The 18692-nt window shown below is 45.8% G+C and overlaps 1 protein-coding gene across 1 annotated transcript in view; it reads right to left on the bottom strand.

Annotated features, from left to right (window-relative positions):
- Positions 1 to 891: 891 nt before the first annotated feature.
- Positions 892 to 18692, bottom strand: part of NUP210 (nucleoporin 210) — a 57601-nt gene continuing 39800 nt past the window's right edge. Inside the window, exons 25-40 of the mRNA XM_050328295.1 lie at positions 18081 to 18260; positions 16657 to 16737; positions 15637 to 15768; positions 15282 to 15440; positions 14731 to 14822; positions 12961 to 13135; positions 8979 to 9154; positions 7565 to 7782; positions 6876 to 7012; positions 6055 to 6178; positions 5078 to 5224; positions 3755 to 4005; positions 2889 to 3108; positions 2068 to 2163; positions 1860 to 1943; positions 892 to 1415 (exon numbers count right to left, since the gene is read on the bottom strand). Of these exons, the coding sequence (XP_050184252.1) occupies positions 1315 to 1415; positions 1860 to 1943; positions 2068 to 2163; positions 2889 to 3108; positions 3755 to 4005; positions 5078 to 5224; positions 6055 to 6178; positions 6876 to 7012; positions 7565 to 7782; positions 8979 to 9154; positions 12961 to 13135; positions 14731 to 14822; positions 15282 to 15440; positions 15637 to 15768; positions 16657 to 16737; positions 18081 to 18260 (2373 nt within the window). The 3' untranslated portion in view covers positions 892 to 1314. The remainder of the gene's footprint in view (positions 1416 to 1859; positions 1944 to 2067; positions 2164 to 2888; positions 3109 to 3754; positions 4006 to 5077; positions 5225 to 6054; positions 6179 to 6875; positions 7013 to 7564; positions 7783 to 8978; positions 9155 to 12960; positions 13136 to 14730; positions 14823 to 15281; positions 15441 to 15636; positions 15769 to 16656; positions 16738 to 18080; positions 18261 to 18692) is intronic.

Below are 18692 nucleotides of genomic sequence, written 5' to 3' on the forward strand. Positions count from 1 at the left end.
TTTTATTTTTCAAGCCAGCAGACTGCAACTACTTGCCTAAAGAAATGAAATAAACAGCAAGCATTTGCCAAAATACTCCCACCACTTGGAGCAGTTTACTTTTCAGAACATTCAGTGCCAGACTGCTGAATGGGAAAGACAAGGAACAGGAGAGTAAAACCTTTCATTTTTCCAGTGTTTATTACAGTAGCACTGAGATATTCATTGCCCTTTCATTTCTCGTTGAATGGACGTTGAGAAAGATCACATCTTTCCTTAAAAACCCAACTGAACAAGTTTGGGAAGTTTGGACAAACCTGGAAAATTAAGAGCTGCTTGTACAGCCACCACTGACTGCAGCAAGAATTGAAGACACTTAGTGAAAACTTGGGGAAGTCCCTGACAACAAAGAGTGGCTGAAAATTTGTTAAAATCTTTAAAAACATTACACTGTCAACAAGAGGGAACATTAAGACTGAAGAGGCCATGATGGCAAACACAGAGGGGCTGCAGGGGGTGAAGTAAAAATAACACAGCCCTGTGCTAACTTCTGAACAGCCAAACCACAAGAAAATTCATCAAGACAAAGGAATCTTACAAAGCTTTACTAAAAAACAGAGAATCAAATAACATAGTCCCAGCCCAAAAAAGTGCTTACAGTACCAAGGAATACTGCAGTTGTACCCAAAGGAAGCCATACTATGTTTTGGGTTTCTTTTTATATTATTGTTGTTGTAAAAAACCACCAAATTAATTCACAGTTGTTCCAGCATTCCTCATGCTGAATCAGCATATTGTGCTGATGAATCCCATTGTAAGGCTAAACATAAGAACACTTATCAGTGCAGTACATTCCTGAGTCTTTGGAACTCAAAATAAAAACTAGTTCTCTGAAATATACAATCCTTCAAATTTTTGGCTCATATTTCATCTGTTTTTCTAGTTCCCTTTTTTAAAAAGTTCATTAAAAATAAATCTGATTTACAAAAAAAGTAAATAAAAAATTGTTAGCACTATAACTTAGACGTAACTTCTAGTTGCTTTAAGAGTGCAAGAAAGCCAGCTTAATATGAATACTGCTTTTTGTCTAGGCAGCACTGCCACTGAGCATCAAACAACAGCTAAAACAAGTTTCTGAGAACTGAAGCACTGGCATAAAAAAATAAATTCAAAGAGCCCTAAATATATATATATATATAAAAAATAAATTAAGGGACTAGTGACATTCAAGAGAAGACTTGAATTACATCCCAACTGCTGAAGTTCTCAAATTTGCCAAGGCACTGATTTGTTTTCTTTTGCAGCCCTCGTGCACGCAGGTGAGTCCTGGGGCCCCTACCGAGAGGCATAGCCTGTGCTCCAGAGCGCGGGTGATGGGCTTGTCTTCCTGCTGGAGTCCTGAGGACTGAAGGACAGAGCAGGGGGCACACTGAGACCTGAAACACAGGGGAAGGAAGGAACAATCACACTTGGGAGTGGAGGGAGAAGGAAGAAACAAATAAGTGCTGATGATCATCTGCTGGATACAGGGAGCGAGACTGATGGTCCATTCAGAGTAAAACAACCCCTTCAGCTTCATTCCTACAGAAAAGATATCACAATTTCATAGGTCTTCCTCTGCAGGATTTTTTCAGCCTGAGGGGGGTACAACACATCTCACCTCAGCAAGTGACATTCATTTGAATTTGCCTGATTTTATCTAAAGCATCAGGCACGTGTGTTTACAAACAGGCCTGCAGCTCACCCTGGCTTCAACACACCTGTACTAATGGGAATTGTTGTAATAGCCAGTGTTGATTACAGACCTCCCAACATTCCATTGCAATGCAAGAGCCAGACCAACCAATTAATTCCCTCCTAGTTGGGTGCCAGGTGCTTACTGTTAAGGGGGTGCTGAGGACTTGTCCTTGGGGTGAACACGGGGTGACTGGGCTGTCCATTTGGTGAGAAAAAGGCATGATAGGCTGCAAGACAGATAAAAACCCCCCAAAATCATTTCACATGGAAATTATTCCTTTATGTCTTAGGCTTAATGCATTGATAAGAAGTTATAGAAAAAAATACTTGTGCAGTCTTCCCTTCTCTTACCTATGATCATAACAGCTGTCCCTGCTAACAGGGCGAAAAGCGTGAAGATCATCACCTGGTAAGACTCAACAAAGTGCTGGAAGAGACTGGCTTCATCTGCAGGGTAGATGAAGAGGAGACAACCTTCAGTTAAAAGAGCATCTTCTCCAATCTGCTTTAACAATTCTTAAACTGAAACAGCCAAAAGTAGCTTTTCATTGACGGCAAATAAGTGTCATCAATTTAGATAATACAGCTTTGAATCTAGTGACTATTTCCAGTGCAGTCCTCAAAATCTGACAGGAACAGCTTAAGACACTGACTGGGGTTGTGGCTGCCCCATCCCTGGAAGTGCCCAAGGCCAGGCTGGATGTTGGAGCAACCTGGGCCAGTGGAAGGTGTCCCTGCCCATGGCAGGGGGTGGGACTGGGTGGGCTTTGAGGTCCCTTCCAACCCAAACTTTCTGGGATTCTGTGATTCTATATATTTAATGTCTTTAGCGTGTCCCTTACTTTCTCAGCCCCAAAATGCTGATCTGTTTTCAAAACGGCAAGGCATGCTTGGGAGTGAACAAAAGCAGAGTGGAAAAAAATAACTTTCAGACACTACAGCACTGGTATAGTTACACTGAGTATTCCAGGCTGACCCTAAATAAATGTATGTTCAACTTCAGCCATAATGAGCAGTTGTATTCCAGTCTTATGGTCACAAAGAGCAGCTCACACGTCAATGACAGTGCCAGCTGCTAGCTCAGATTTTAACACACCAAACTTTAAAACCTCCTGGCCATTAGCGAAAGTTAAAGGTTTATTCCAGCATGTGAAGTCCAGAGATCCACTTACATCTCACTGGTGCAGTGGTTCTGTCGGTCAGGTAAATTACTGTCACTGGGATGGTGATGGACTGGTCAGTCATGGGGCTGGAGACAGTCAGGGTGGTGGACAAGGAGCCCTGGCTGGGAACTCTGGGATCAGCCAGGCTGACAGTGTACACCACGTAACTGGGCAGCTCGTAGGACTTCTCCTTCTCCAGCACCTTCACTGCTGGGGACCCACATTTCACCTGCAGAGGGAAAAACCAACCTGAAACAGACTGCTTGGGAATATCCATCTGCCAGGCCAGATATCAGAGATCTGTTACTGCACAGAAACACAGAGCAAGTCACCCCTGAAGAGGAGTCAGATGAGGCTGCAGCTTTGCAGTGTCACCTGCAGCACTGCCCCCCCCCGGTCACTGCCCTCTTACCTGGTGTTTCCACAGGTCTGGGCTAACCCCACACAGCAAAAATCCAAGGGACCCCCCCCGGGGCTGTGTGAACCAGGGGCAGTCACACAGGTATGTGAGAAGAACCTCCCTGTGCCCCAAGGGTCAGGCAGGGTTCTGTTCCCAACCAGCAGCTGGTCCACACATCCCAGCCTGGCACACTTGGACCACCCCAAAACCCCAGGGCCAGTCTGGATGGAGCCCTGAGCAACCCTGCCCATGGCAGGGATGAGCTTCAGGTCCCTTCCAACCCAAACCATGCTGTGATTCTGTGGAAGCAAAAGTGAAAACTGGGGAAGAATACAGTCCAAGATGAGTATTTCCAAATCCCCTCAGGACAATCTCGACGTGGCAAAGGTGGCAGGGAGCACCTTTGGTTAGAGCTGCCCGTGACAGCTCGAACTGCTGTCGGCTGTGCTGTGACACTTCCCAGCAATTCACTCACCTCCAGGGTGTCCAGAATGTCCATGGCCCCAAATATTCTCAGGTCTGAGCTCATGTACTGGTTGCTGAGGAGCATCTCTGTGTGGTCAGCGTAGAACCAGCGGGTGAAGGGCACCTCGGTGACGCTGCGCTGCCCCGGGGAGGGGCTGTCCCGCACCGCCGCCGTCACCCACAGCGTGGCTTTGCTCCTGCTCAGGTGCTTCAGCTGCTTGTCAGACAGGCTGTGCATGGAGATGGAGCACGTGTAGTATCCTGCAGGAACAAGGAGGTTTTTGTCCGTGCACAGTGAGATTTCTGGGACACCTTTAGAGAAAAGCTAAAAAAGGCGGCAAAACTCAAGGAGGTGCAAGATTAGGAGCGTGCAGGTGAATGGCACTGTGTGTCTGCTGGGTCAAACATCACAAGCCCAGACTAAACATCATGTAAAGAACCACAACTGGCAGCTGCCAGTCACATTTAAATATGCCAGTCTACTCTGAACAGAACATTTATGCTAATGTTGATAGGAATGCTGAATTTTGTTTACTGAAAACAAAATTTAATACTTGATATTCTTTTCAACTAATGTTAAAATTTTAGCCAGTTACCATCATCAAATCTGTGAAGATGTATTTTATTTATACAAGCTTCTTTAAAGGTTAGATATTCACCATGTTCCCAGTCTCACAGGGGATCAATTTATCTCTTATTAGCAATAATACAGGTAGTGAGAATTTCCCCCAGTATGGAAGATGAAAAGCATAAGTAACAAGCAGAACTTGCCAGGTTCATGTTTTCCCCCTATTTTCTTCCCCTAACAAAGTAACAGGGGATATGCAGGGTAAAATAGTGTTTTACACAATGGGTGCAGGGATGAATCCAACAGATTATTAACATTCTTTCCATACAGTCCATGGTCTTTTGGTTCTGTTTTAAAGCACGTTATACTTCCAAAACACAACACATGTTGTAGATTTGCACAGTTTTATTTCCATCTCCACAGTATCTTGCAATTTCCCCTCCTTTTAAGTCCCAGTTCATGATGTTTTGGGGATACTTTCCAATTTGGGAATACTTGTCACCTGAAGGCTCCTTTGTTTCTTTGACTTACTACAAAAACTCTGAAAAACATGGAAGTGTCCCAGGCCAGGCTGGACGGGGCTTGGAGCAACCTGGGCCAGTGGAAGGTGTCCTGGGATGGCAAGGGGTGGCACTGGATGAGCTTTAATATCCCTTTCAACCCAAACCATCCTGTCATCCTGTGGAATGTGCTGGGTCAAAGAGCTTTTGGTCCAAAGCCCAGCAGAACTCAAGAGTGTTTGTGTGGCCTCTCGTCACATCTTACCTAAAACTGCATCAAAGCCGGGTTCTGCTGTGAAAACATCCTGTGCTGGGAAGTCAAACACATCACTGCTAAAATCCAGATGGCAGCTGAGGATGGACTGGGGTTGTAACTCAGCAATGGCTTCAATCTGAGCAGGCAGGCACTCCCCTAGGGGAAGGGAAAAATTCATTACAAAATAAAACTATAATTAACTAAACCATGGTTTGTAACATCAGGTTTTTCTGCCACCTTCTGAAACAGTTTCAAAAGGTTATGGTGATCTTAGAGGAGTTGGAAATCACAGACAGCTGTCCTAGCTCAGGTCTAATCCCAAAGAGACAGCAATGAAAATTTTATACGTTGTGGGGGTTTTTTGACAGGAATAATTTATTTACAGGAAAGAACGAACTAGAGACAATTTTCAGCTCAGATGTCTCTTGAATAACTTGTATGAACCTGGGAGTCTCGATTTATATTTTAGTACCTGGCAACATGCTTTCTGGGTAGGCTACTAATTTACATATGGCACAATAAAATACTACTGGAACACTGAGTGTTGAGCTAAAAAGTAAAAGGATCTGCAATCACAGAAAATACGGCTTATTCAATATAGGACATAATATAATTCTTAATCTTTTTATTGACTCTAACTGATTAACAGTGGTAAATACTTTAAACATGTTCAGTAAGAAAATGTAACTCCAAGAAGGCAACTGGAATGAAACATATAAGCAAACAATCAGCTGATGGTCCATTAACTGGGTTTTTTTTTAATATGATCAAAAATGGTACTTCTATTATCTACTGATTTTATTAGTTGGGAAATATTAATAGTGTCCCAGAACCCCTTCCAAGTTCTGTCACACAGCCCTGAGGTTGTTCTGGAGCTCCTGGGATTCTGGAGAGGCACTAGAGATTCCCAGGGATCTTGTTATCCCAGTTTCACAGCCCCTTAAACAACAAACACACAAGAAACAGAGGGATTTTTTTCATCCTACCTTTCAAATTTTTATTTTTTCCCCCAATTGAAACTACGACTTTGGAGGCTGCAGCTCCCTGTGAGCTTGTGTGCAGCCCACTGACATGCATCACTGTGGTCCTCTGGGGAGCAGTAATCAGGAACTGAAAGAAGGATGAACCACATTGTCACCAAAAACTCTTTAATCAAATAAAAATGAAGGCAAAACCAGACTGACTTGGTCGTGTAAGACTCCAAGAGGTCATGTTTGTCTTTGAAATCCTACATTTCTCTAATATTAGAAGCTGCTTTTCAAGGCAATTTAAGCTATCAAAAACATTCTGCCTTTCTACCCAGCTCCCAGAAGTTAATATGCATAAAGCTCTATGTCTAAATTTAATTTAAAAAGAATGTCTAGTGCTTATGTTGGCTGATGCAGTCAATTGTGTCAACAGCAGGATTGCACTGCAGCTAAACAAAATAATTTAATGGAGTCCTTCTGATCAGTGATGCACAGCACAGCACTTGAGAAAGTTCTTGCTGGCATCTCCTCCTGCAGTGAAGCTTCATTCATAAAAGCAGTCTTAATCAAAATTGTTTAGCATCTGGAAGCAACTCAGCCAACAAGGGAATCAAAATGCACAACAGAAGAACAGTACAGGTAAAAAATCAAAATTATTACGCTGAATTTCCCTCCTTAGCACAGATGATTACAAAGTGTGATGTGTTTGGACACGTACCAAATCTTTTCCAAGCATAAAAGAACATTTTTAAATATTTATAAGAAACCCCCCATAGACTACAATTAGTTGAGGGTGCCCCCAAAGCAAAGCAAGCTCAGCAGAAGTGACAGGGCCTCACCTCTCGGTATGTTTTCAGTACCCCAGGGATCTCGTAGTAGACAGTGGCCAGCCCAGAGTCCCTGGCCAGGGCCACGCCCGTTTTGGAATCAATGAGGAGAACAGCACTTGAGGAGGAGCTCCACACCCCAGACAGGCCTGGAACACACAGCATGGACACTGCTCAGCTCACACGCTCACTCACTGTTCACTGGTCACTCACTGTTCCCACACTGCTCACACACTCACTCACTGCTCACACAGCTCACTGCTCACACACTCACTCACTCCTCTGCCGGAGCTGTCCTGCTCACCCTGCCCACTGCTCACACACCACACGCCAGGGCTGCTGCTGCAAGGCTGGAGCCCAACACCACACTGCCCTGCAGCTGCTCCCACACACCCATCAACACCAACAATCAAATATGGTGAGCGAAGACACTCCTGACTCTGCAGGATTCCCACAAAAACAAGCCTTTCCAGCTCGTGGAGTAGCAATGACTGAATTGTGATACTGAGGAATCCAATACAAGAGACATACTGCATGGTACAACTAAAATCAGAGAAGTTGATCAAACCTATTTTTGTCACTAACAAGAACAGTGACATTTGATTCTGAACAAACATCGTGAATTATGCATTCATTTCCCTGAGAACGAGCAAGAGTCACACTGATGTCACATGAAACAGCTGCTCAGCGAGGCCACTTACCTTCCTGGGAAGTGAGTGAGGAGCTGAGGCAGAGGACATCCCCCAGCACCACGTCTGGGAGCTCAGGAAAGATGGCATGTTGGACAGGCAGGGGCACATAGTCTGCAATGCCACTGTGCCCTGCATCCCACACTCGCAGCAGGGTCAGCCCCACGTTCACAGTCCGCACCACAAACGTGTTGTTGGTGGCTCCTTTCCCGACCTGCACAAAGTCATCTCTACAGATAAAAAGAAATGCTTCTGTAGCAAGGAAGGTTTGCTTATAGCAGGTAATGAATCTTTTCAGATGGCTGACTGCTTGTTTTCAGCAACAGCCATCTTCTAATGGAGTCTGACAAAGCAAGGAAATTATAAACATTATTTAGGTGCTACTGAGGCAATTTCAGTTCTCACATCACTATGCTGAGGAAATACTGAGGTTGCAATTATACATGAGAACTACTTCTTAATTTTAACAATCGTAGAGCTTTAAGGTGACATAATCTACCTCTTTTCCCTTTTCTCAGGGGAGAAAGAAAGCGAAGAACTTTGACCAACAATATGCAGCTTCTCAGCCATAACTTTAGAAAGCCAAATCCCACTGCATTGTGAGTTGTGGGGTTTACCCAAATTCAGCACCCCAAACTCAGTGCCACAGGGAGGGCTCTGCCCAGCTGGCACCCTGGCAGCACCACAGAGCCCCTGCAGGTCCTGGCAGCAGCAGAGCAGGGTCCCCACAGTGCTGCACTAACCAGCAGGGCCCTTCTGGGGCAGCTCTGCAGGGGATGGCAGGGCAGGGTTAACTCAGGGGTGTCTGTACACTACAGACATTCCTGCATTGACACAGAGAAGAGAAAATCTTGGATTCAACCCCTTTTTCACCACAGTCACTGTGTTGTAAGCACAAGCCATGTTCAGTAAGAGAATTAGTGGTACCTACTAATGAGCACAGAAAGTGGTTTATAACTTTTACTCTTTGAGGCAGAGGCCAAAAGGCCCTTTGAGGCCTGGCTCTGCTGGGCAGAGGCTGTACCAGCAGATCTGAAGAGACAACCCCTGATCCAGAACGTTTCCCACCTTACATAAGCCCTCAGTGAGTCAGTGGAACAAAGCTCTGGGAAAGAGGCAGCTGAGCAAATGCTAATGATTGTTTCTGTAGGGCAGTGCTGTGTGCAGGGGGTGATTCAGTCACTCAGAGCAGAGCACAGCTCCAGCAGTCCCACTGGGACCAGGCTTATCTGGGCAGCCTTCCATGGCCAGGGAGTATCGATTGCTAACTGCAATTTTCCTTCCTCTGAAGACCTCAGACAAAACCCTTTCTTTGCTCATCCCAGCCCAAGCTGTACCTTCACTTGGTATCTTCAGAACAATCTTTGCTCTGTGTGTGCCTGGCCTTTCCTTGCTCTCTGTAATTAGCCCCCTGACAGACACCCACCTGTTAGTTGCCAAGTTGAGCACAGCATTGTGTGAATGGAAAGTATCTCCAGAGCTATCATGAAAATGGACAGTGAAGGTCAGTGTCACCCCCAGGGGCAGAGCCAGCAAGGCCTCCTTGCTGTGTGTGAGCGGAGTGGGACTCATGGAGATCCTCAGGTAGGAGATGGGACGCACCTGGAAAAGCATCAGCAGTGAGAAGGAATGTTAAATTGCTTTTTCTGACGCCTCTATAAAAGGAATCTAAAATCTTACTAGGTAAATATACAAAGATTCCTTTCTGAACCACATTTAGCCACGTGCCAGTACAACACAGAGCTGTCTGATCAGGATTTATATTCCACAGGTTGAAAGGGGCCTCTGGAGACTGTCCAGTCCAGCCCCCCAGCTGGGTTACCCAGAGCCTGTGCAGGCAGGTCCTGGGCATCTCCTGGGATGGATCCACAGCCTCCCTGGGAATGTGTGTTCAAGAGCCACCCCAGCAAGAAGTGCTGTCCTGTGATCAGTCAGGATGCCCTAGGGTCCATTCCTGGGTGTCCCCCATGCCCTGGCCTTGAGCTCAGTTCCAAAAAGCCTGGCTCTGTCTGCTTTACACCCTCACAGAAGGTACCTCTTAGCCTTTTTTTTTTTTTCTAATACCACTGGGAACTGAAGCAATAATCATGCAGAAACACACATCACACACAGACATTACTATATCCTATAAATTCCAACTGTTAAGGTTCCCTGGATATGCAAGAGAGCCAGTGGCCCCTAAACCTCTCTCCCAGTAATTCTTGAAATAAAAGGTGCAATTAATTAATTCCCCAGTTACTACAAGAGGAGTAACTCATAATGTAGGTGGGAGTAAGGTACTCCAATGGTCCCTGTTCCCAGTTCCCAGGAATGGAATGGTCCCTGTTCCCAGTTCCCAGGGATGGAATGGTCCCTGTTCCCAGTTTCCAGGGATGGAGTGGTCCCTGTTCCCAGGCATGGAATGGTCCCCGTTCCCAGTTCCCAGGGATGGAATGGTCACTGTTCCCAGTTCCCAGGGATGGAATGGTCACTGTTCCCAGTTCCCAGGGATGGAGTGGTCCCTGTTCCCAGTTCCCAGGGATGGAGTGGTCACTGTTCCCAGGGATGGAATGGTCACTGTTCCCAGTTCCCAGGCATGGAGTGGTCACTGTTCCCAGTTCCCAGGGATGGAGTGGTCACTGTTCCCAGTTCCCAGGGATGGAATGGTCCCCGTTCCCAGTTCCCAGGGATGGAGTGGTCACTGTTCCCAGTTCCCAGGCATGGAGTGGTCCCTGTTCCCAGTTCCCAGGAATGGAATGGTCCCTGTTCCCATTTCCCAGGGATGGAATGGTCCCTGTTCCCAGTTCCCTTGTAGCAGGTGAGGAAGCCAAGGTGTTCCAGTCAGAGCTGCCAAACCCCAAGGGATCAGCAGGCTGGGGTTTGTTCCCTCAGTGTTCTCCTCAGCCCAGACACAGGTCAGGAACTGCTGCAAACTCCTTACAGGAGTTTGCTACATCATCCATATGTGCACCCCCCCATTTTTGCAGTAACCATTGAGGGAAGTTTTTCTGAAGACAGAGACCTCACAATCTATTGTTTTGGCTTTTAAATAGCACATCGCTATTCTTGATTAATTTCCCTAAGTTAACTAGCAAAATTACCCAGCAAAAATAACTATCTGCTCTCTTACAGCTGTTGGAAAATAAATAATGGAAGGACAGAGAAAGCAAAATCCCTCAAATATACTGAGAAAACTATTTTAAAAGAAGCCCTCAAGCTTATCTTGCAGGAAAATCCCTTTTTTTCTGACCTAAGAGGCTCAGCTAAAATGTAAAACTCTGCAATCTGAAAATGTACATGTCAGAACTTAAAAAGGAAAGGACAAATTTGGCCTCAAGCAAAATACATCTTTGGTGAATCCGAAAAAAAACGGCTAAAATATCAGTATATACAACTGTGTGCTCCAGGCTGGTATCATCAGTTAAGAGTCTCAGTGCACAGACCTGTGCCCAACGAGCTGAGGGAACAAGCCAACAAAAACCCCATTTCCCTGACAGATTTTCAAGCTTGCTTTACTTTAAAATCTCAGCAACTGTCCCACAAGGGACAACTGCTAAATTTAATATTGATGAAAGCAGCTATTTTACTGTTAAAGCATCTCAGTTTGTGAAGTATTTTTTTTTTATTAAAATAAAAATCCTGAGTACAGCTGGGCCAGGCAAGTGGTTTGCTGCTTCCACACCGAGCACAGTCACTCCCTGCTTCTCCTGCCTTATGTAAGAGGCTTTTTTCTGAGCAAAGTTGAAGGTCTAAGTGTTAAGTGATGCTGCTGCAGCAGTTTGCTCCTTAATTGTGTGCAGTGGTAAAGAGACAACACCTGCCCTTATGAGAGAAGGATGGTGTGAAGGAGAGAGCTTTGCCTTGCAATGACACAACAGATTCCAGCTCTGTCACAAGTTTTCTGACATGACCTTTGGCAGAACTTCTCCAGCTTTCTCTGTTCCTCAGCCATAAAATGAACCAGCAGCTCTGGGTTACCTCACAAAGGCACTGGGAGGTAAAGAAGAACATTTCCATAAAAGCAGCAGAGTTGGACTAAGTGCAGGCAAACAGATGAGCTGTAGGAGATGCTGGATCTGAGGTGGGTCCTTCAAAGAGCTCCCAAGCCCTGCATCAGCACACACTGACTGCCCAGCCCTGTGATATCCTGGGCACACAATGGACTCACAAAGGGGCATTTAACTCCAGTCCCACTGTGTGCTGACTAAATGGCACTGGAGCCAACTCCAAACTCATTAGGTGTCCTTCACTGCCTGGATCCAGCAGTGAAGGGAAGGAACAAGGTCACCTGTAACAGAGCTGGAGAAATTCCCTGCCACCACCTCCCAGCAGGAGAGGCATTAGAGACACTGAGCCCTCACTCCTTGTTTCACTCCCCACCCAGGAGGACACACCTACACACTGTCCTGCAGGCAAAGCTGGACATGATGGAAAAAACCAGGATTCAAATAAAAACCCCACTGAGCCACTTCACAGAGATTACAGGAGTTCAACTCCCAAATAATTTGAAGTCAGCACTCCACTGTATGCCCATTTCCTTTAGCTGGGGCACAGGGGAGATGCCAAGGACAGTAAAAGGGACAGGAGGCAGGGGAGCAGTGGGATCTCAAGGCTCATGTTGCCAGATGCACAAAGTTCTGGGCACAAGGATTTCTGAGCAGAGCTGATGGACAGACGTTCCCTTGTGCCCCAAGTACCCAGCCAGTGAGATACACCCCACTTCCCACAGCAGCATTCCACCAGCAGATGAGGTTCTGGGGGAGAAAAGTGTTTCATAAGCTGGGTTTTGTGCCAGATTTGTCCTGCCCCAAAGCACCCCCCATTTCAGTGTGGTTCAGGATCCCAGGGCAGCCCTGGAAAGACTCCTTGCCAGTTCACCACGCACAGGCAACAGCAGATAAATCACTGCCTCTGCTCAGACAGGCTCTCATACAGATTCTCATTCCCTGCAAAGGTTGAACTGCTGGGAAACAGCAGAAAAAAATAATTTTGGGGGCACTGTACACTTGCATCTCTCATATCATGAAAATCTAGGTATTGCTTGGGTACCTCACAGCAGATGCTGCCCTTATATCCATGACTCCAGATGATATTTACCTTTCTACACGCTGCAAAATGCATGTTTATGACATTAACTTTTTCTTTTTAATTTGAACTTCTGTAATTATCAGCCTTCTAAGAGATTTTTAGGACAGACTTTCCTTAAAGCATATGTACACACAGCCTTTTTTTGCAAAATGTACCAAATGTAAGAATTAGCTGGGATTTAATGTTTACCCATCTAAGTTGAGTATAGAAAACACTTTTCAAAGCTCAGAGCTGACTATTAATGCCCATTTGGCAGAAGTGAAGCTCAGGATGTGCAGCCCCAGTCCCTGGTGCAGAGGTGAAGTTGTACTTGAGGAAACTGCAAAGAGAGCTCATTGTACCTTAACAGCAGCCACAATGGTCTGGTTAATCCCAAAGGATTCTTGGGAAATCACTTCCAGTGCTGATGTTCCAGTCAAAGACCCAGACCTAAGGAAACCTCTCTCATCAATTCTCACCACAGGAGCTTTACCTGCTCCCTCCAGGACACGGTAGGTCAAGGAAGCCACTCGGTCCCTTAAGAAAGCAAACAAACCAGAAAAACAAAAAGGAAGCCTTTAAATGAGTAAAACCATATTTACACCAGTATTTTATGCAAATCTAAAAGGCTCTTCATTATATGGGGTTTTTCCATGTGTCTGCAACAAAAAAAAAAAAAAAAAAAAAGGGCAGCAAAGTGTGTGTTCTAGTCTAAGAAAGCAAAGCTCAAGTTCTGATTGAAGCTCACTGGAAGAACTTATCTGGGTTTAGGCATGTATTCAAATCCAGTTTCCATCCACTGAAGTAAAGGTGACCCCAGAGAGTTCCATCTGAGGCCACACCAACCAGCTCTGCCATCACTTTCTGCAAACAGCACTCAGAGGGAGGTTAGTCTGGCAGGGCCAATGCTGGTATCAGAGAGAAAATCAGGGCCTTGATTAAGTGGATCTCCTCAGTTCCCTGGAAGTGGTTTTGTAGACAAGGTTAATTTTTGGAATAGCTCTCACCATGGTATTTGCATATTAATACAGTCAGCAAATACATCAACTGCAATTAGTGGGCATTCGGAGATATTAACTGCTTTGAAGTATCACTTATCTTCTAACAGATCAGTAAAGGATTTTTTTTCCCTTCCAAGCTTCTCCATATAGAAACAGATAGAAATACTCTATCCTAGGAAAAAAAAAATCATTAAACGTGGATTTTCATTGCCCTTTTCTTGGCAACAGTGGAATTGGTTCTGGTAGAGTTCAGACACAAAGGCTCCAAAGCTGGACAGTGAAGACACTGGGACAAACACATGTACCAACTCATATCTATCACCTTAATGACTAACTTATCAGAAAAACTCCTCAGAGCAGAGAGCAGAACACCTTCAGTGACTAAAGATGCCAGTGCTCCTGTGTAACTGCTTCAAAAGAAGATGCTGAATGACCACGGTCACTGGAGCTCCAGCTAAAGGTCAGGTTGGACGGGGCTTGGAGCAACCTGGGTTAGTGGAAGGTGGCCCTGCCCTGGTAGGGGGTGGGACTGGATGAGCTTTAAGGTCCCTTCCAACCCAAACATGTCTGGGATTTTATGAAACCAAGGGTTCCCTCCCCTTAAAAAGTAAATCCACCTAAAGCTCAGCCCTCAGTGTGTGTCCTATTGTCTGTATCTGCACATTTTTAGGCTGGGAAAATCACATTTCAAGCCTGAGATGAGTCTGAAATGTCAGTTTTTGAAAACAGATCATGTAAAAATAATTTCTCATTTGGAAATGACATTTTAATCTGAAAATCCAGCCAGAGCCTCTGTGTTAGAAATACAGAGGGGTATATTCCATAAAGCCTCAATCACCCATCAAAACCTCTGCTGGGAGCAGGCTGCTGCTTTCACTGGCTCAGCAGCTTCTCAGAGAAGCATCCAAGAGTTCCCAATGCTGAAGGTCTTCTCTAGCCACAATTTAAGACAAGATTTGACAAAGCCCAAGAGAACAGATAAGATGCTATTAATCACCAGATAAGCTGTGTATTAAATGGATGTACTGTGATACTCTTTTTTAAAAAGACTGAGACAGCTCCTTCCAGCAGATCTGCCTTAGGGTGCTGATGAAGTGTTGACACAAGTCAGTGTAAAAACTGCTCACTGACCTGTTTGTCTGAAGTTTAAGGAAGGAATTTGGTGACATTAAGATCTGCTCTGCTTCCACTCCTGGAGTGACCAGATGAAGTTTTTCAAACACCTGGAAAATAGGAGGCATTTTAGCTTGCTGTTGTGTGCAGCCAGAAATTTACTTCTGTGTATTTAATCTTCAAAACAAAAGAAACACAAACAGAACTGTAACAGTGTTTTTCCCCTTGTATAATATATATGATGAAAAGTGACAACTGAACATGAGTATTTGAGAATGGGATAGGCAGTACCTTCTCCAAAGTATTCTGAAGAGCATTTACTTCCAGGGCTATGGCTAAACTAAGAAGCAGCATGAAATCAGAAGACTTCTCCAATGAAATGGGTGTTGCAGACCCCACATTCACCATGCTCACATGGGCCACATTACACAAACAATGGTAAGGGCTCAAAGATTAACCAAAGCTGGAGCTACTCCTTTGCATTTCAAATTCCTGACTTCAAATACAGACTTGAATTTAGTCCTAAAACAGATATTTAAGCACTGACTGTGAGGAAAAAAGCATCTTACCCGAATTTGGATCTCATCGGACAGCTCTCGGGCCATGTTGTAGAACTGGTTGGCTGCAGGATCCAGGACTTTCACAACCACTTTGAGGCCTGTTCTTCCCTTGACTCTGCCATAAACATCCACTACAAAGTTGTATTTTGCAGGAAGCTGAAAAGAAGCCTTGGAAAGGAGAAAGGGATTAAAATGTGACTCGTGGGAAGAGCAGACCCTGCTCCAGAGGAAATACCCCCGCAGAGCTGACAATCACTCGGGGATTTTCAGAGTGCAGGCAACAACATTTTCTCCATTCCCATTATGTGGCAATTCCCTTTTCCCAAGATACACTCACATGCAGGGACAAACATACACATTTTACCTCACTGTGCCTTGTCCTGACATCCAGAGTGTCCCTGCTCGTGACGGACCAGTGGAACGTTAACCCCGGCACGGCGTTGCCAAAAGAGAAAGGGGTCTGACTGCTGGTGATGCCCATGACATAAACCGGCATCTACAAACAGAGAAACCAACCTGCTTAGGCAGTTCCAGCATGGTAACAAATCCCCTGCGCACAGCAAAGAGAATTAAAAGTCACTGGTAAAGAGATGATGTCTCCTACGAAGAAAATGGTTTGGCTGCTGTTTGTGCTGCAAGGATGTATCACACAGAGGACTCAACCCTCAAACTGTCAAAAGTGAGTTTTGATTCCTTCTCATTTGGTATGGTCTACCAGCACAAAACAGGGATTTTTCAAGCTTTTCTTTTTAATCTTCAAAGCAATTTGTTCACTTGGGATCAATGAGCTGCAATCACTTGCCATTTTGGGATGAGTAACTAACAGAGGAATATAGACTCTTCAAAAATAGACTTAGAGAAGATAATTTAAGCAATATCTGTTGTTCTGGATATAACAGAAACACTGGACACTGTCAGCACACAAAGGAAGGAAGTCTCCACTGCAACAGATGAGAGAATCATTCTCCAGATTAAAGGAGGGCCTGAATTCCTAAAAATCTGGCGCAGAAGGGAAACTTGTTTTGAATTCTGTTTTAGTATCACAGAATCACAGAGAGGTTTGGGTTGGAAGGGACTTCAAAGCTCATCCAGTCCCACCCCTGCCATGGGCAGGGCCACCTTCCACCAGTCCAGGTTGCTCCAAGCCCCATCCAGCCTGCCCTTGGACACTTCCAGGGATGGGGCAGTCACAGCTTCTCTGGGCAACCTGTGCCAGGGCCTGCCCACCCTCCCAGGGCAGCCTCTCTCTGCCAGCACATTCCCTCCTGGAGCAGCCCTGGAGCCACTGGGAGCTGCAGTGCCATTACCAGATGGTCTGACAGGAACGGTCCCAATGAGCAGCTCAACCTGTTAAGGCAAGAGGAGCAAATCCCAAAGCAATCACCTGAGTGCCAGTTTTCATCCGGGTAATGGGTGCCTGAATCCTGACAGCTGTCAGCTGTACCACTTCCACTTCCACACTGTCCTGCAAGGGAGGAAGAGAAGGCATTGTAAGCACTTGACAGATGGGGACTGGGTTTCACTTTCAGGTCTAGACACTATTTTGCCATTATCTGATCACTCTTGTCATGGGATTGGCGTGTGACTTGTCAGCAAAAACACAGATGGACAAATTCAGTATGGCTGTAAAAAACTATAACAGTATTAACTTTACACTGATAGACATTTCAAAATGCCCCCTAAATTGAATAAAAAAAGCTCTGCTCAGAATTACTGATGGAGCTGAGAGGTGACAGACAGCAAGGGACAAGATCATAGGGGTCCCCAGGAGAACAGGGATGAATAAACCCACGAGTTAAAGGATGACACTGAGAGAATCAGAAGGCAATGAGGATTGCAGAGCAGCAAAGAGGACAATCAAGAATAAAAGTATGATATGTGTGACACTCTGATGCCTTCTCTTCACATATCCTGACATTCCTGATAGACTTTATTCCTGCTATCTACTGGGAAGGAAAGGTCAGACCTGGAACCTCACTGGGCAGCAGATTCAGCTTTCAAGTTCACTTTGCCTCCTGCCACAGCATCGGGGCAGAGTGCTGCCCATACATTAAAAAGCACAGATTCCTTTATATTTCATTTTTTTCAAAAGTCACTTTGTCTCCTCTTGGCCTGTGCTGACATCTCCCAAGCAGCAGAGCTTTGTGGTTCACAGCAGCTGTGCTGCCTTGACCTCAGAGGAAGAAGTCATAAGATTTGGCCCAAGTTCTGGTGCCTTATGCAAGTGCCAGGGACTTGTGCTCCCTTCCAGGCCTGCTCAGCTCCCTCATGCTCAGCTGTAGGAAATTTGAAGGACACAGATTCTGAAGGAATACCAGGGATTCACTGCTGGTACCTGCAGACAGGTTTAGAGCACAGCACACATGAGAGCTGTGATACAAACTGCTGTAGCTCAACAAACAACATGTTTCTGGGGCTACAGGTGCCTTCTGGATCCTACTGACCTAAGGCTAAGCTGTGAGGGGATGCAGGCAAGGACAACCTCCTGCTGGGCTAGAAAAGCTTCTTTAGATGGGCTTTTCTAGATGCACTGATCAATTTGAAAGGTACCACACAGGGCATAAAGCCTCCCTGGGTTATCTGTAAAACTCTGGTTTAAAGCACACCAAGATTCACTCACCTGTTCAAAGCAAGCACCTGTGCCAGCCCACTGTCAGTTTACAGGTCAGTGAGTAAGAAACACTGTGTGTTCATCTTCAGGAAACCAGGGGAGTGCACAAGGTAACACTGCTAGTGCAAGGAGATTATCTGCCCCCTTTTAGAGCCAAAGCCAGGAGTCAGAGAGCCTCTCTCAGCCCCACACATTACCTGAGACACCACCACGAGCCTCCCTGTCTCTGCATCCACAGCCTGCACCACAGCTGTGACCGTGGCACTCCCGACGGCCGCTCCCTGCACCAGCCCCGTGCTGCTCACCCCCGCCACCTGCTCGTCGTCCACCGAGAAGATCATGTTGGACAGGGGCTGGGGGCCTCCTTCAGAAGTGATCTGTCATCAACAGCACACACAACAGCTCCAGTTAACCCTGCAGGTACTTGTTTCTCCTGGTTAACCCTTCAGGGCACTCCCCTCCCTGCTCAGCACCATGGTGTCCCCACTGAAAGGCTGACTGAGCCTTCCCGGGGCAGCTCAGGGCTTGTTTCTCACTCTGGTCCCTGCAGGATGTCCTGTCAGCCTGGGAAATCTGTGAGCTGAGCACACACATGGACCAAGAGCTTCAGAGACTGTCATAGGCTGATGCCACCTCCACTTCAGGAAGCTTCAGAAAACGTCACCTATCTCTCTCTTCACCACACATGGCAGAGCTCTGCTCTGTGCTGCAGTTTGTACAACCTCCCCACAGTGCCTCAGGTGACAGGTTTAAAAACAAATACAAACCCTCTGATCCAGCAATCCACCAAAACAGAAGGTGGCTCATGA

This window comes from Myiozetetes cayanensis, unplaced genomic scaffold (assembly GCF_022539395.1).
Source record: "Myiozetetes cayanensis isolate MyiCay16 unplaced genomic scaffold, myiCay2020 scf39, whole genome shotgun sequence".
Classification (NCBI taxonomy): Eukaryota; Metazoa; Chordata; class Aves; order Passeriformes; family Tyrannidae; genus Myiozetetes; species Myiozetetes cayanensis.